Here is a 19,048-nt window from a genome sequence, read left to right on the forward strand (position 1 = left end):
ATATTAGAAGGAAAGAAAAGGAGGTTAAAAAAGACTGAGATAACACAGGACAAAACAGAAAGATGGATGAGGTGATGTAGACTGGGGTCCCAGTCCCTAATCTTTTTCTTAATCAGTTGAAATGCTTAAGAATAAATCGATTTTGGCACAAATGGCGTTCCATATTACTTATTTGCATGGCGTTCCATAGTATACTTTTTCTGGGATTAGGAACTGGGAAAACAGTGAGGATTTCGTGTGCAGGCACCACGATTTCGTGGTGTATGACGTATTTAACAACTTTGATTTCTGATTGGCTAATTACCGCGGCATAAATTAAATATGCTAATTACGCTTCCCCTCGGACAAGCTTATGATAAGAAGGATTCAGGTCAGCTCAGCTTGTGCACCGCGACGAGTGCTAGGCCCCTATCACAATTCGTCCAACCATGGAGGTATTATTGAGAAGGAGATCACTCGGCAACAGTTCCCTTTAACGCGACAAACCCATGTGTTCCCCGCTTTTGCATCGCGCGCGGGCATATTACCCTATAATTCACACTTTTTCGTCAGCAACAACTTGGCAACAACATGCATTTATACGCTTTCAGCAGAGCAGTTGTGCAATAAAGCGTTTGATTTTATCCCATTAAATATCTTTATAATGAACAGTGTTCCCCTGATTAGATTTTTTTAGACTTTTGGTATGTTATTATTTGTATATTTCAGGAACGGATTCCGTAAAATATTTATGTTAAAATTACTTCTGTGTTCATTATAATTTTGTCTAAAGATTGATTAGTTCGACTATAAAGCTAAGTCAGCGTAAAACTGAAAAATACTCAGATTTTGGATTGATTTTTCGAATAGTTAACCCTTGTTAACCTTAAAATGACTTAGTTTATTATAATCCTCAATCATTTATTAATTAATATCTGTTAAAATTAGAATTAGCGAATTTTGGCCAATTTATGGAAATTGAAGTTGAAATATACTATACTTTTAAAGGTCATGTAAATGTTCCATTAAATTCTAAATTTTTTTTGGTGGAAAATATTAATATGTTTTATATTCTATGAGAGATAAATGTATCAGCTTCAAAATGGAAATGATTGCGCAGAAATAGTAATTGATTGTATGTCGTGCGCATCGACAAAAGAAGGTACTCTCCATTTCGCCATGTCCAATTTTTTGGTAAACTATGCCTGCTGAAAATTTGATGGCGGGGAGCACATCAGACTTCAAAGGCATCGCGCAAACATTCTTCACGGCAGCTTTGACCTTGGTTCATTTGCATAGCGCTGCGTGCGCGTATATTTTTCGAGTGATCTCCTTCTCAATAATACCTCCATGGTCCATCCAACCAAAGAGTATAAATAGAACAAGAGAGCCAACAACGCTCATTGAGAGCGTAAAAAAACGATACGCCCATACGCAGCTAGTGTAGGACGCCAACTAACACTTGTATGTGTTTTATTACCATAGAGCTATTAAACAACGAGAGTGCTGACAAGATGGCGGAGCAATGCAGAGTTGTGTATGTGTACCATCCAAGATGGCTGCCGTAGGAAAGCGCCACTGCCGTAGGAAAGCGCCACCTTCAGGCTTAGTATACATATTATTACCAAAAATAAGCCCTCTGACTGAATATTATTTCATTAATGATAATTAGTATTGATAATGACAAATTATAAAACTGTCGTAGCCAAAAAGAGGCCAAGTAGAGCATCTTATTCAAATATTAAAAAGAATTAAAATTGTGTACATTACACCCATACACCGCAACGTTCGAGTTTCAAAATACGGGTAACTAGCTGTACTGAACTTTCTGTGTAAATTGAGGGCGCAATTGAAAATGATAGTGCTCAGGGGAAATTTGATTGGCTGAATCTATGGCAGCCATCTTGGATGGTACACACACACAGCTCTGCGTATTTCGAACATCGAATACATTGCTGTTAGCGCTCTAGTATTCTTATTATATCTCTATGTTTATTACCCAGTACTCCACCGCGCACGGTCAGTTTGTCTGTTTATCTGTTCTCCACAAGATACTGTACTTTTGTTTTCTGCTTACTGAGTTTATAGCGGGCGTACTTCTATACCGCGCTGCGCAGCGCTGCACTGGGTAATAAAAAGAACATACAACCGTTAGTGGGCGTCCTACACAGGCATGACGTTTTTACGAACGAGACTTTGCTCTCTTGTTCTATTTATACTCTTTGATTCAACCATGGAGGTAATATTTAAACGCACCTTCACAACAGAAGTGTGCTGCATAGAAAGTAACCAACTTCACGCCGGACAGTATTATTCGATAAGATACAGCCAAGCTCATGCTTTCTCGCCGGGTTCAGCACATTCAGGTTTGGCCTAGCCTAGAGAGAGCACAATAGTCAATATTCACGTCGGGTTTGCAGACATCTATTTGAAAGTTTTAACATACAGTAATGTAATTGTTGTAGTTAATATAGCATTAATACTAATAATATAAATATTTATTTTTTCAAACTGGCTAAGATTTAGGAACCTCAATTTGCTACGTACGACGAATGGGTGAATATCATCGTGTCTATGGATAATTGCATCCTTTGCATAAAGCTGTATTTCCGAGATTTAAACAATGAATAAATATATCTTTCTTTTTTTAAATTAACATTTGATGAGAAGCTAAGTAATAAATTATTGTTTAATGAGAAAGTTTAATTTATTATTCATTGTACAGTACGTTGGCCAACAAGGAGGCCTAATTGATTTAATTTCATGACATCCATTTGTTTTTCAATACATTTATATTTTAATCTTAAATTTATCACAACACATTTCACCCCTTAGTATCAATTTTTTTTCTTTTATTATTTCTAAGTTACAGTGAGTAATATGCAACTCCAAATTTTACAACAAAATTTATAGCATTCTATTGGGCCATAAATAAAACAAATAGACAAAAGGGAGAAAATGTGCAATTCTTTTAATTGTTCTGATCTCCATAGCTATCAGATTTATTTTTCAATAAATATAATCATTCTGTTTAATTTGTAAAAATAAAGAGTCTACATTGCAGGTAATGAGAAAACAATTTAGTTGCATGTATTTGGATTAAAATACATTGTAACTGTCACTGTACGAAACTCAAAAAATGATCCAAACCACAGTGATTTTACATTTCAAACTTTATTTTACAACAAAATTTATAGCATTCTATTGGGCCATAAATAAAACAAATAGACAAAAGGGAGAAAATGTGCAATTCTTTTAATTGTTCTGATCTCCATAGCTATCAGATTTATTTTTCAATAAATATAATCATTCTGTTTAATTTGTAAAAATAAAGAGTCTACATTGCAGGTAATGAGAAAACAATTTAGTTGCATGTATTTGGATTAAAATACATTGTAACTGTCACTGTACGAAACTCAAAAAATGATCCAAACCACAGTGATTTTACATTTCAAACTTTATTTGTTGATCTTTCAGTGTTTTACCATATATATTACTGTATTAACTGCTTTAGGAAATTTTCACTAATTAACAAACAATTTACTATATTAATTACCTAGTCAATTTAATGTCAATGCAAAAGAATACAGGAAGGATCATACTGTATTTAATTGTTCATTAATATACAGTAGTATATTTCAGTACAATTAATATCAAAATGACACTGGGTTTGGTATACAGGAATTTGTGCTTCTCCATCAGATGCTAAGTGTCTCAAGTTTCTTAACTTGACGGCAAGTCAGTGGGGATCATCCGGCTAGACTATTCACAGAATATCCATTCCTGCAAAACAATTAAATAAATAGATCTAAACAACAATATATCAATTTTAATCAAAAAATTATCAACAATTTCTGCAACATCAGTACTGTATACGATAAAAACTGTATGAGATAAACCTGTAAAATAAAGACAATGGCATTTTATAATTATAAATTCATATATCATTTTTTTTTAAATTTATGAATAGTTTGTCCAACTATGTCCTAGCCAAATTTTCATATAGGCATGACTACTTTCCATAACCATGGCACATTTAACATAGACCTTATCATTATTTTATGATCATTAATAATTATATATTATAGTATTGATAAATTATTTAATGTCAGAGATCCCTGTCTGTCTCATAGTGAAAATGTGAATTATTAATAGCAATTAAATATAGGTTAGCCAATAGGCTATGGTTAAAGTTAGTGTACCTTCTCTAGATAGAATTAGGGCTGCGACATTTTGTGAATATGGGAAAATATAAATTCCATCAACTGATTGAAAACTGAAGAATAAGTAAAAGTACTTTACAAGCAGGTACAATAACAAGTGCATTCACAATCACTCACAACAGAGCCAGACAGAAGGGGTGATAGGGGCTGTTTATTTGATTTTTAAATTAAGGGCAAGGTGTGTTTTTAAAATTACTAAAAAAAAATGGTATCTGGTAAATTCATTTGCTTTAACAAACAATAGCCCTCCTAAAAAAAGTAGTTTTATGGTTAACATTTTATCTTACTGTGTTTCACTATATTATTTTAACAATAAATTAAAGATAAACACAGAATTCTAATAAGTAATTTAAAGACTGACGCACCTTTACATTAGTTCCGGCCTCGTTGCTACCATCATCATTTTATCTAGAGACGAGTCTCATAGGCCAGGCTCGTCCCGTCCACTACACCAGCTGTAGGTGGTTAGTTCATGTTTCGCCGCGCTAATCAAATTTCTCTTTGCTCTTGGGAATACTGTACAGATGGGCTGCTCCTCTTTTTGGTGACATTCACTTGTTTTCAAAAATACGTAAACGTACCCGCGACAACTCCCGTAGCTTATCCAGGTATCCATTGTCTTCAATTTTGTGTCTCAATTTCTCTGAAATACAGCTTTTTTGGCGTTTTGGTTGGTGTTTTCTTTTACTCCATTAACAATACCACGATATTCCACACACCTGCACGTAGCCATGTCCCAACTTCCTCACTTCTCTTACCACGGTCTTGGTTAAACTAACCACGCTGGTCAAGAAGTCCAATCCGAACGTGCAACAACACGGTTAAAATTTCTTCCATGTTGACACCGCTCGAACAAAACCGGAAGTTGAAGTCACAAACTAGCGCCCTCAATAATATTTTTTATACACTAGGTTAAATCTTGGTAAAACTATGGTAAAACTAACCGCGTGAATAATCCAAGTGCGAAAAATGGTGATATGTACCCATGACTTTGGTTAAAGTTACCCTGATTAAATTTACCATTTTTAAAATCCAATGCGAGCAAGGCTAGCTTCTTATCAAAAAAGTTTCTCAACATAAACTGACGCTGGTGGCGCATTCCGAAATGCGCTAATACTACGAAAAATCCATAAATTAGAGACTTGTGGCAAGTCTAGAGGTGATGTAAAGGGAAAAAAAATTTAATAGCCAATAATGAATTGTCATGCATAAATAAATATTGTTGAAAGGAATTGATATCAGCGAGTTTAAGAAGATTGAGATTAGAGAATAAAGTAGAAGAAGGAGACTGGGATGGAGCACCAGATATAATCCTGATAGCCTTTATTGGAATTATTTGAAGATTAGTTAAGTTGGAGCGACTGTACTGTATGCCATCGTTCTGGTCAAGGCCCCCCTCTATCGGCCAAAGCTCATCGGGCAGTCAACCAAAAGAAAAAAAAATTAGCCTTGTTTTCCCATCCCAGCCAATAAAGTAGAAGAAGGAGACTGGGATGGAGCGCCACATATAATCCTGATAGCCTTTTTTGGGATTATTTGAAGTTTAGTTAAGTTGGAGCGACTGTACTGTATGTATGTTGAATAACGACTCCCTGTATGTTGAATACAGGCTCCCTGTATATGGAGTATAAGTCCTTAATTACAGTGGCAACGCCAGCCGGGGGCAGGAAGCTTAAGCCCCCTCCCCCAATCATTCTGGTCAAGGCCCCCCTCTATCGGTCAAAGCTCATCGGGCAGTCAACCAAAAGAAAAAAAAAATAGCCTCAATTAAAAAAAAAAAAATCTCATTTTTGGGAGGAGGGCATACCCACTCCCGGCTTTGGCCTTCGGCCCTCAGATAACGCTGCGCGCTTTAGTTACACCCATAAATACTTAGCCCCCACCCAGTCGGACACCTTAATTAGGCCCCCCCCCCATAAATTATATCCCAGAGCCGCCACTGCTTGAATAGTGTTGTAGCACCTCATTATATTTGTCTAATGACAATTAACAGCCTAGGTAGTGAGTTTCCCGAATTCTTTTTCATGTTTTTTTTAAATTTTTACTTTATAAATTCTAAAACAATTCTCATTTTATCATTGAAGAAAAGCCTTTTGCTCTTTTATAGTCATGTTAAATTTTATCATTATACTCATTTGGCTCTTTGTTAGTGCCACTACCGTCGTGGTCACATCTTCTAGTATTGTTATTAAATTGTATTTGTATTGGTGTTAGTGTTAATGTTATCAGTATTGTTATTATATCAGTTATATTGAAGGCTGCTTATAAATGTTTATTACTCTTTCAACATCAGTTTTTATTGAGCCCCATGCTCTGTTTTGCAAACGAATTTTGTTAGGGTAGGGTTCCATAAAATGTTATCTTCCTGTAGATGATTGGACATAGTCCCATATGTCTGTTAGGGTACCATTCTATATAATGTTATGTTCATATAGATGATCGGATATTATATACCCGTAACACTGTTGAACGAAACAACTGCAGACGTAATTTGTTGTCAGATTTTTAAAGTAACCACGTGGAAACATTGTTTTATCTTAACTTTTACGATATTAAATGGATTTTATTTTTGTACAATAAATTTATGTTTTAGTGTCTTATTTCATTTCATGCTGTGACAGTCGTCACAACAACTATCATTTATACTTTTAATATTATATCGAAATAGATATTGAAGTTCCAACCTTGACCTGCCCTGATAACATCAATCAAGCCACAAATCTAGGCCAGTCAACATCATCAGCAACCTGGAATGACCCAGCAGTCACCGACAATGTTGATTCTAGTCTGTCAGTTACTTGTTCTCCTGTATCTGGTTTCTCATTTAGTGTTGGTTCAACTCCAGTTATATGTTCTGCTAAAGATACTGCTGGAAATACAGGCAGCTGTACATTTAATGTTACAGTCAAAGGTATGGTGTTTTTATTGAATTTAATAGTATATAATGATATTGTTACATTGTCCTGCTAACATCTATTAAGTCTGTTTTTACTTTACTTGAATAATTCAACATCAATTTTTATTATGCCATTATAGAAAATGTCTCATGCTCTGTTTTACAAACAAAGAAAGTATATTAGCGTACCATTCCATAAAATGATGTTCATATAGATGAACGGTGGAATATAGACCTGAAGCACTATAGAACGAAACAAATTACAGACACAAGTATATTACCGCTGAAGTACCATGGAAGTATAAATATTGCCGTGGAAGTACGAAAGGCTAAACGTCGGATACTGTAGAAAACCTGAACGAATTGCTTGTATCATTATTGTTTAAAAGCAACCATGTTGAAACTTTATTTTATCTAAAATTTTCTATATTAAAGGAAGTTTATTTTTGTACAATATATATATGTTTTAGTGTCTTATTTTCATTTAATGTCATGACAATCATCACAACTACTAGCATTGACATTTTTAATATTATATCGAAATAGATATTGAAGTTCCGACTGTGATGTGCCCTGATGACATCAGTCAAACCACAGTTCAAGGCCAGTCAACATCATCAGCAACCTGGAATGACTCAGCAGTCACCGACAATGTTGATTCTAGTTTGTCAGTCATTTGTTCCCATGTATCTGGTTTATCATTTAGTGTTGGTTCAACTCCAGTTATATGTTCTGCTAAAGATACTGCTGGAAACATAGGCAGCTGTACATTTAATATTACAGTCAAAGGTATGGTGTTCTTATCTAATTAAATAATATCTAATGATATTGTTACATTGTCCTGCTAACATTTATTAAGCCTGTTTTTACTTTACTTGAATAATTCAACATCAGTTTTTATTATGCCTTTCCTTGTACGATAAGCTAAACGTCAGATAGAAAACCTGAATGAGTTACTTGTGTCGTCATGGGTTAAAAGTAACCACGTTGAATCATTATTTTATCTAAACTTTTGCTATTTTAAAGGAAGTATATTTTTGTAGACTATCCGTATGTTTCTGTGTCTTATTTTCATTTCTTGTGATAATCATCACAACTACTGGCATTGGCATTTTCAATAGTATTGGTGTTATTGTTAGTATTAATAATATTATTATATTTAGGTATAATTAAATGCTACTGATAGATATTTAATACTATTTCATATTAGTTAAATGCGATAGGGATTTAATTTGAAGTTAATGTTAATTTTATGCAGATGAAGAAATTCCAAATGTGATTTGCCCTTCTGACATCAGTAAATTCACAATTGAAGGCCAGTCAACATCAACAGCAACCTGGCGTGAACCAGTGGTCATCGACAATGTTGATTTTAGTCTGTCAGCCACTTGTTCTCGTGCATCCGGTACATTGTTTAGTGTTGGTTCAACTACAGTTAATTGTTCTGTTGAAGATAGTGCTGGGAACACAGGCAGTTGTACATTTAATGTTGAAGTTATAGGTAAGATGGTTCCGTATCTTTTTAATTATATAGGTAATGTTGTTTTGTCCAGCTAAAATCCATTAAGCCATGTTGTCCATGGTGTGCTTACTTTTGTAATTTTAGCATTGGTTCTATAATTTTGTGTTATTGTTAATATTATTAAGCAGATGCTTTAATATAGTTCAATGGTATTAAAATTACAGCCTTAGTCTGCGTGTAAATAACACTAGCAATAATATATTAATTTTACTTATAGAATGAGAATGTGGGTGTTGTCAAATCTTTACATTTATAGGCATTCACTTCACATACGATATAATGTGAAATGAACAAATACAGTAATGTGTAAAAAAGGCCATCAACGCTTTTATTTAGGTGGTTAAGATGTTTGGAAATCATAAGTTGTTTTCACAAATGAAAAGTTAAAAGTGTCCTGATTGTAGAATTTATTGCATTACTTAATAGTTTGTCCTAATAATGAATGTAAAGAAAACTTGTTTAACGTACAAAATCAGAATCATACCCCAACGATCTCTTAACAATGTTTATACAGATAGGCTTATAAACAATGCAGCTATCCGTCATTATAGAAATCAATAATACACATTCACTTAATTGGTTACGTTTCTCTGAAAGACGTTTAATTAATTAAATAAATGGGGTGGTGTCTAACATGTGATAGCTTTCTACTATTTAGTTTAAGTTATTGTTAATATTATCGTTAATACTACTGGTTTGTTATTATATTCATTTATAATGAAAAACTACGGATACATTTCTGTAACTGTTAAATACTAATGAGTCAGATGCAATAAGAATGTTAATTAAATTTAATATTAAATTTAAACAGATATTGATATTCCGACTGTTATGTGTCCTGATGACATCAGTCAAACCACAATTCAAGGCCAGTCAACATCAGCAGCAACCTGGAATGAGCCGATAGTCACTGACAATGTTGATTCTACTCTGTCAGCCAATTGTTCTCGTGCTTCTGGTTCTTATTTTAGAGTTGGTACAACTGCCGTTACTTGTTCTGCTACAGATACTGCTGGAAAAACAGGCAGCTGTACATTTAACGTTGAAGTCGAAGGTAAGACGGTTTCGTACCTACTTAAATTATAGGCATATGGGTAATGTTTGTCCGAGTAAAGGCCTGTTAATACTTCAACGATAATGATAACGATAAAAATGCTAAAAAGCAATTGTTCATATAGAAAATAAAAGAAATAAGAGAAGCTTGTACACTAGAACGATTCGATAACAATTTAACAGTTATGCGATAACAACATATTTTGACAAATCAAATCAAATGACGTCATAATCATGGAAAAACCTTAAAATCGTAGTAGTAGCAACGATTTTATTGTTTTCCATCATTATGACGTCATCCGATTTGAATTTTTTAAATATTTTGTTACAATATACATGAAAAATCGTTATCGAATTGTCCTAGTGTACAAACTTCTTTTATTTCTTTTGTTTTCTGTGAACAATCGCTTTTTTATCGTTATCATTATCGTTGAAGAATAAACAGGCCTTAAAAGCTGTCAAACCGGCAACCTATGTTTTCTTTTTACTTTTTAATTTCAACTGTATGAAACAAAGATGTGATGAAGTAGGCCTACAGTAAACAAAACAGTAGTATTAATAAAAACGTTTTAATAGTAATGGTGATAATAATAACGATAATGAAATTGTGCATAGGACGAAAAGATGATGCAGATATGCTTTACAGAAAATGATGATAATAAATGCTTGCAGTACTCCAAGTAGTAGTTACTTCTTAAAGAAATTGTTTTTGTTAGTGAATTGCATCCATAAACTACTCTTCCTTTAGCCATACAGTATTTATATGACAGAAGTAGTGATTTCAGAAATTTAATGACGATTTTAAAGGATTTTTATTTAACCTCAAAGCGCAAAAACACTCAAGTAAACAAGATGGATAAAACCTATGTTTACATGCTTGGTGGAATACATAACAAAAGGAATTACAGAGGGCACTATTTATTTAGTACATTTTTTTTTGCAGTTCCAAAAAAGACTAATATTAAGTGAGTTATTAATGAAGCTTTAATGATTTTTAAGCAAAATTAGCACTTCTGGTTTGCTTAAAAGTGTAAAATAAACCACTTAATGATAATTTTTTTCTGGTTTTATTTGATACATCAGATGTGTAGGTATATAAAAATTACATTACTTCAATTGTCATGTGGGGATCAAATTTATTTAAATTTCTGACTCAACCTCTGCCTTAAGTCTTGTTATATTTTTATCATTATATTTTGGCTCTTCGTTTATTGCCACTACCGTCGTCGTAGTATTGTTATTAAGTAACATTTCTGTTATTGTTAATATTATCGTTAATAGTATCGTAGTGTTATGTCAGTTATAGGGAAATATGATATATTTCATTACTGATCAAATTATGAGTAAGATGCAATAGGAATATAATTTTGAAATTTATTATATTAAAATAGATATTGAAGTTCCGAGTGTGAGCTGCCCTGATGATATGAGTCAAGCCACAGATCAAGGCCAGTCAACATCATCAGCAACCTGGAATGACCTTACAGTCACCGACAACGTTGATTCTAGTCTGTCAGTTACTTGTTCTCCTGTATCTGGTTTATCATTTAGTGTTGGTTCAACTCCAGTTATATGTTCTGCTAAAGATACTGCTGGAAACACAGGCAGCTGTACATTTAATGTTACAGTCAAAGGCATGATGTTTTCTTATCTAATTAAATATTATATAATGGTATTGTTACAATTTCTTATTAACATCTATTAAACCTGGTTTCACTTTATTTGAATATTTCAACATTTTACAAAATGACTAAGTAAATCTGAACATCCGACTAGACTAGCCGGGTTAAAATGTGCTACATGGGCCCTGTACACATCATGATAGATCCATGCTTCCCAAACTAAAGGTTGCAACCCAAAAATGGGTCACCAAACTTTTGTGTTGGGTCGTGGATCGGTTTGCAAAAAAAAAAAAAAATTCTATGTGCTCATTTTGTAATCAGGTCTGACAACTTAAAAACAGCATGTTTAGGTGAATCCTCATTTGAACAATATTTTAATATGTACCCACAATGAATATTCTGAACTTCGTATGACCAATATTATTTTTCAGCTGCCGTTTACTACAACATAATTGTGTAAATCTAAGCTCTCAACTGTTAATAAATACAATTTACAGAAATAAACTGGAAACAAGAAATTACTGTAAGGTGACCTAAAAATAACATTATCCAAATGAGTTTTAAATGTGTATCTCTTGCAAATGCAAACAATAATTATACCAAAAAGCCCCTGTCATGGTGTTTGGTTGACAAGGCAGTAGTAACCAGTGCAGTGGCACTTGGGGGGTGTTTGAGCACCCCCTTCAGAGGTTGAAACAAAATAAAAGTGCCACTTCTTAAATGTTATATGCCATTTTTCGGCATCTGGAAATCCCAAATTCTTACAATTGTCTAACTTTAGCCTCAACCCTGGTTGGCTGAGGTTGATGGTAGTTTCCATAAATTTTAAGTATCCAAGTGCCGTTTTCGGGCATCAATTAAGTCTCAAATTCTTAAAATATAGTCATCTGCGCCTAAAACCATGGTGGGGCTCGGGTAGATATCATAGATTTTGTAGTACTCAAGTGCTATTTTCTGGTATCTATAATACTCAACTTCTTTAAATTTTTCAACCATGGTGGGGCTCAAGTGGATATGTTATTTTAGGAATTTTAAATCTATAAATGCCCTTTTCAGCACCTATTTACAGTATTTAATTCGGGGGTTTTATAAACTCATTTTGTCAAAAATAAAAAGAATTTAAAAGTAAATTAAGTTCCATTTTCGGGAATCCAGATGTAGAAAATACCGAAAATTCTAATTGTCTCAACTCTCATTTCATTAGCACCTCCCCACCATTCCCTAAATCCTTGATAAGCAACTGGTAACAGGGTTAAAGTTTAGGCTTTAACTATATAATCCAATGGTTGAAAATATTTTCTGCAAAAATGTTGATTATATTTTCGTTTCAAAGATTGAAAGTTGTCTTATTTCCAGTGGAGGGTTCAAGGCTCCCCCACCCTCAAATTAAAAAAAAAAAATGGAGAAACCAGAACCCTGCGGGTGCGTACGTTCCTTTGTACATAAAAAATCAATGTACATTTGTGAATTGCAAACTTGATTGTATCTTTTTGAATAATGATTGTGTAAGGTAATACAGTATTTTCATTTTGAGTCAAAAAAATCAAAGGCAAATCCAGAAATTTATGAAAGGGGGAGTGGGTAAGGGGTTCTGAGAAGTGCAGGGATGTCGTTATATGCAGGGCGGAGGTGGGCAGCGCCGCCCACTCTTGACGTCTTGCGCCGATCCTAAAGCTATTTTTAAGGCCTTCTGCCCAGCCTCATACAAATTCTCCCACCCCCTTTAAAATCATGAAGAAAAACAGGTTTTTGCTCCATAAACTGTATTTTCCGGTGAATAAGCCGCAATTTTACACGCGATTTTCCCCTCAAAATTTGGGGTGCGGCCTATACACCAGTCGTTAACCTACTCCCAAAAAGTTCAGATCGCAAAGGCGCCATCTGTCTAGCTTGAGCCCATGGGTCCGTCGATCTTAGCCGTTAAAGTATACTAAAACACTAATAGAACACACAGAACACCTTCAAATAATAGCAGTAAGTGGCCGATATGCCACAACTATCTCAGTTTGCTGCTCGCGACAGAAACAAAATGTCGGGAAAGTTTGACCCGACGCATGCGCAAATCAAATTTTCGACTAAAAAACGACTCAAAACTGGTGGTAATGGGTATATGTTTTATCGCCTACAGCTTACATTTTTCATCTAACCGAAAAAAACAAACATTTCTTGCACAATTGCATGTCCACCAGCAACTATCGAGCACAATGTATACCTGCTGCTATGCACCGTTTTGGAGCCTATTTGTTTACAAATATGCTGACCTCTTTTGGTGTCACATCTCATACACACATTTTACATGTGAACCATTACATTAGTTCCATGTGACCTAAGGTCACAAAGGAACTAAAAAAGGAAAATTGTATTCAAATTCAATCTGAGAGGGCCTTTTCCGGCCATTTATGGGTACCATAACCATAAAATTCTTACCTCAGGCACAACCATGGTGGGGCTAAGGTGGATGGACCCTCTATCTGAGAAAAACCCTCTCAGTTCGGCCCCCCCTCTATTACCAATTCCTGTATCCGATACTGGTTTCTCAAAAGGGAGATCATTAGTAAACAATAATCGCTGTAACACTAGTGTCAAATAGTCATTTTTTAAAACATAAGCATCAAATTTTTGGGATGTTATAAAGGTCGATGTGCAAATTACTATGACATTTAATATTATATGTGTCGTGGCCTGTCAGGGAAATCACAAATTGGGTCCCAGAGAATAAAGTTTGGGAAGCGGGGATATAGATGATTAGAGGATTATAGCCCGAAACACTGTTGAACTAAACAAACTTCAGACGTAAGTATGTTACTGCAAAAAGTACGAAAGGATAAAAGTAAAAAGAAAACCTGTTCGAATTGTTTGTGTCGTTAGGGTTTAAAAGTAAACATGTTTTTAATACTATTGGTTTTATCTGGGTTTTTTTTTTAATCTTTTCTGATTTTTTTTGTGTTAGATGTATTTCATTGTCACAGAATGTTAGTAAAAAAATTTAAAAAGCAGAAAGCGCTCTGATCTTCTAAAATAGCGCTAAATATATGATGTAAGGATGATGGTGAATTAGTAAGATGCGGTAGGACTGTAATTTAAATTTAATATTAATTTTAAGCAGATGAAGACATTCCAAATGTGATCTGCCCTTCTGACATCAGTAAATTCACAGTTGAAGGCCAGTCAACATCATTAGCAGCCTGGCATGAACCAACAGTTATCGACAATGTCGATGTTAGTCTGTCAGCCACTTGTTCTCGTGCAAATGGTTCATCGTTTAGTGTTGGTTCCACTACAGTTAAATGTTCTGCTGAAGATACTGCTGGGAACACAGGCAGCTGTTCATTTAATGTTGAAGTTATAGGTAAGATAGTTTCATATCTACTTAAATTATACAGTGTATATGTAATGTTGCTTTGTCCGGCAAAAAACTATTAAACCATATTTCGCTTACATTCTAATTTCAACGTAGTTCTTACAGGGTTCGTACGCGTCCTTAAATTCCTTGAATGTCCTGGAAAAACAAATGAGCATTTTCCAGTACTGGAAAGTCCTGAAAATTTAAGATTGTCCTTGAATGTCCTGGAAATTTGATAATTTACCATTAATTGCAGTACTACAAGTTGCCTAGTAAGAGTAATTGAATGAGAAACGTTCCTACAAGTAGGTTCCACAGTACTCTTGGGAGAATCAGCAAGTCTTTGTAAGCCGCCAATTCAGGAATGTTATTAAGACAGAAAGAATGTCATTGCTGAAAATGGCCGAATGACTGATTCAGACAAACTGCAATTCAGTGAATAAAGTTGTTAGCCTATATTTTAATTAAGGCGGAGCTTTTTTTGAAATCTTGCATATTAATTATGTTTGCATTTAATTTTAATCCAGACATTGATAATCATAATCGTTAACTTTGTTGACATCTGCTATGGTGTTATTTGCTTTTTGTCGTGTGTTAAACTTGTTAAACGTGTCGTGTAAACTTGAACTTTCAATTAACATTCAATTTGTTAAACAGGTCTTGTCGCACGTGCTCAGCCCGGTGAATTCGCTTTGGGTAATTCATCACTCTCCAGACATGCACACTTGTTCAGCACGAATGGGCATGTTTTGGCCCTAACCAGCGCAAGGCAGTTAATTAACAATTAAAGTAACCATGGGAACGTGTACTTCTACAGTTATTTTCTTAGTGAATGGTGTTTGAAGGGCGTTTACTGTTAGAAGTTCGTGAATTTAGGGCAAATATTTTGTTAATTATGTTTCTGAAATTTACAAAGTCATTAAAAAACAATGCTGGTCGGCAGCTGATCAGTGCCGATAGGATGGTGCCGTACGTTAACATTTTGCTGTAGAGTAGATTATAAAAGTTGTAGGCCTACAACTAAGGCCTAATAATAATAGACCTAAATATTAATAATAATGTAATGAATAATGATAAATAATAAAGTATAGTATAATTATGTGTTGAGAATAAAGCATAATCATTAAATTAATTAATAATATAGTACATCATTCGTTTAGACAACATTTATAAACACCTAAATATATATGAAATGAGATGCATTGATGTCTCTGCAACATAACCCATCGAAGGCTATATTGTTTTACTGTACATGTCAACTTTGCCACAGCTGTTCGCTGGACAACAACCCTGGACAGGCGGTAAGCCACCCCGCGGCGCCACAAAAAAACCGAGTTATTCGGGTACGCCGGTACCACAAAGACACTGTCACGTTTAAGCAAAGATACCATTGTTGTACGTGCACATTTATGTTGCCGAGTGGAGAATTCTACGTAACTGTAGGCGATCAGTCCTGCCTTACTTTATCGGTACTTCCCCATACTCGTGGGAATTCCTTTGCTTAACATCAAATTTTACACATGTGAGAAAAACTTTATTTCCCACGAGCGTGAGAAAAAGAGACAGGTCCATCGCCTCCAAATTAGAGTTTGATAAAACTTAATATACATTCAACTAACAAATGCATTTAAAAGTAGTACAGCATATATATTTTATAATCAGTCGTAAAATCGCCGATATTTTATTGTTAATTTATATATTGTGTCCTTGAAAGTTGGAAAATTTGACCTTGAATGTCCTGGAATTGTCCTGGAAATTTGCTTGTTTAAAAACGTACGAACCCTGTTCTTATTATGGTGTTATTGTTAGTCATAAACAGATACTTTAATAGTTATAGTTCAATGGTATTGCAATAACAGCTTTGGTCTAGATGTAAATGAAACTAATAATATATAATATATTAATTTTAGGTGTATAACGCCACAGTGGGCGTTGTCAAATCGTTACGTTTCTAGGTATTTACTTTACAGATGATTTGTATTGAAATGAACAAGTAAGTTCGTGTTGAAAAAAATGCCATCAACGCTTTTATTAAATTAGGAGTTCATTGGAGGATTTTGGGAAAAAAAAATAAAAGCTGTGTGTACTGGTACACACAAAGGCCTATTTACTGTAATAACAATGAGAAAAAATTTAACTGACCATTTACAAAATTGGAAAACCTTGAATTTGAATAAAAAATCAATTCTTGCATCTAGTGATCAAATTTTTCCCGGAACCCCTTTCTCTTTCGGGTTATCCATTTATGGAAAAAAGAATAGGTAAGCAACTCCATTTTTTAAAGTATATATACACACATAAATACGGTAGGCCTTAGTGTCCGTTTTCAAGAGGGGGGAAACTTTGAATTTTGAAGAACTTAAAAGTCATTAAAAGATACGTCAGAAATCTGGAAATCTCTTCCCGCCATCTAAGAATCAAAATTTGGACCCCCTTTTGTTTTTTTTTTTTTTGCCGTTTTTATAAAAAGTCTGACACCCCCCCCCCCCCCTTGCGAATGTGAATCTAAATCCACCCCTGGGGAGTTTGTGATTAGTTTTTAAATCGTAGGTTGTTTTCACAAATCAAAAGTTAATAGTATCTTGATTGTATAATGCATTGAATTGTGTAATAGTTGTTCTAATGATGAAGATAAATAAAACCTGTTGAATGTACAAAAATCAGAAACATACCCCAGTCATCTTTTAAAATGTGTACAGATAGGCTAATAAAGAGGCTGCTATCTGTCATTAGAGAAATCAATGATGCAAAAAAACTTAATTGTTTACATTTTTCTAAAAGCCATTTAATGGGATGGTGTGTGGCATGTAATAGATTTATCCCATGTAGTTTCAGTTTATAGTACTGTTTTGTTATTATATTCAGTCATACATTGAGAAAAATGCTGTTAGATTTCCATAACTGTTTCACACTAAAGCCAAAAAAAATTGTTTGTTTGCCCTCCTACAGCCGCCCCTAACTCACTTTAAGAAATAGGGGCGGAAAAAAAGGGGTTTTTTTTAGCTTTTTTCTTTACAAATTAAAAAGAATATGTGTGTGAATTTATCTATATTTTTTGCCAGATGCCCTAAAAGTTGTTGTCTAATGTAAGATATTGCCATTCTAGGGCTCTGTGGGTTATTTTCATTCCATCTGAGTATTTTTTTTAAAAAATTAATAAAAAAATTTTTCCACCCGCCACCTATTTATAATTTTTAAAAAAAAGAAGGGCAAACAAACAATATATTTTATTTTCCCTGATGAGTCAGATGAAATAGGAATGTTATTTAAAATTAATATTAAATTGAAACAGATATTGAAATTCCGACCGTGACCTGTCCTAATTACGTCAGTCAAACTGCAGTTCAAGGCCAGTCAACATTATCAGCAACCTGGAATGAGCCGATAGTCACCGACAATGTTGATTCTACTCTGTCAGCCAATTGTTCTCGTGCTCCTGGTTCATATTTTAGAGTTGGTACAACTGCCGTTACTTGTTCTGCTACAGATACTGCTGGAAATACAGGCGGCTGTACATTTAATGTTGAAGTCGAAGGTAAGACGGTGTCGTACCTACTTAAATTATAGGCATATGGGTAATGTTTTGTCTAACTGAATTCTATCAAGCCTGCTGCCTATGTTTGATTTTTACTTTTTAATTTCTTTTACTCATTATTTCTAATATTGGTGTTTTTGTTAATATTATCATTAAGCCAATAATTCATACAGTTCAATGATAGCGCAATAATATACTTAGTCTACATGCAAATAACACTAAGACAATGCACAGTGATAATAAGCGTATAACAAGAAAATCCCACTAAATGATGTTGTAAAAGTAGATGTTGTCAAATATTTACTTTTCTGGGTATTTACTTCACAGACAATTTAAAGTTGAATGCGCAAATAAAATCGTTTGTCAAAACAGGCCATCAGAACTTTTGTTAAATCTCTGCATGCCATCGGATAGTAAATTGTCACAAATGTTTGGGTCCTTACTCATTTTTTTATTATTATTATTTTTTTCTTTTATTACATTAATTTTTTCACAATCAATTCTATTTCTAATTATTGAGTCTTTACCTGCCCGGTGTTCTCTATATTCTAATATACAGTATTTATTTACTTACTTAGGCATTTGTTTTTTTCGTCTGTGCTTATGATACTTAATTTGTGTCTTTACTTTTTTTTTTACCATTTCCTTTTATTCAGGTTGCTTATGCTTAAAGTTTCACAACTTATATAGGCCTCAATTCGCACTTTTGTATTTTTTTCCATATGCTTTACCCTTTACCTGTGCTGTATATTTTTTAGTGTGGAAAATTAACTAAAACTGAACCTGGATTAGTATGTTAAGAAGTTAAAACAGTAGTAAAAATGCATGTCATGATTTTTTTTTTTAAAGTTTAATGTTGTTTTAACTGTTTCAGC

At 34.0% G+C, this 19,048-nt stretch overlaps 1 protein-coding gene across 1 annotated transcript in view; it reads left to right on the plus strand.

Annotated features, from left to right (window-relative positions):
* The window catches only part of LOC117113446 (hyalin-like), an 87,979-nt gene that overhangs the window by 68,125 nt on the left and 806 nt on the right, over positions 1-19,048 (plus strand). Inside the window, exons 6-12 of the mRNA XM_033256781.1 lie at positions 6,865-7,113; positions 7,645-7,887; positions 8,357-8,599; positions 9,432-9,674; positions 11,065-11,307; positions 14,402-14,644; positions 17,931-18,173. Coding sequence (XP_033112672.1) covers positions 6,865-7,113; positions 7,645-7,887; positions 8,357-8,599; positions 9,432-9,674; positions 11,065-11,307; positions 14,402-14,644; positions 17,931-18,173 — 1,707 coding nt within the window. The remainder of the gene's footprint in view (positions 1-6,864; positions 7,114-7,644; positions 7,888-8,356; positions 8,600-9,431; positions 9,675-11,064; positions 11,308-14,401; positions 14,645-17,930; positions 18,174-19,048) is intronic.

This window comes from Anneissia japonica, unplaced genomic scaffold (genome assembly GCF_011630105.1).
Source record: "Anneissia japonica isolate Jap-2015-1 unplaced genomic scaffold, ASM1163010v1 scaffold493_len2256704_cov171, whole genome shotgun sequence".
Taxonomy (NCBI): Eukaryota; Metazoa; Echinodermata; class Crinoidea; order Comatulida; family Comatulidae; genus Anneissia; species Anneissia japonica.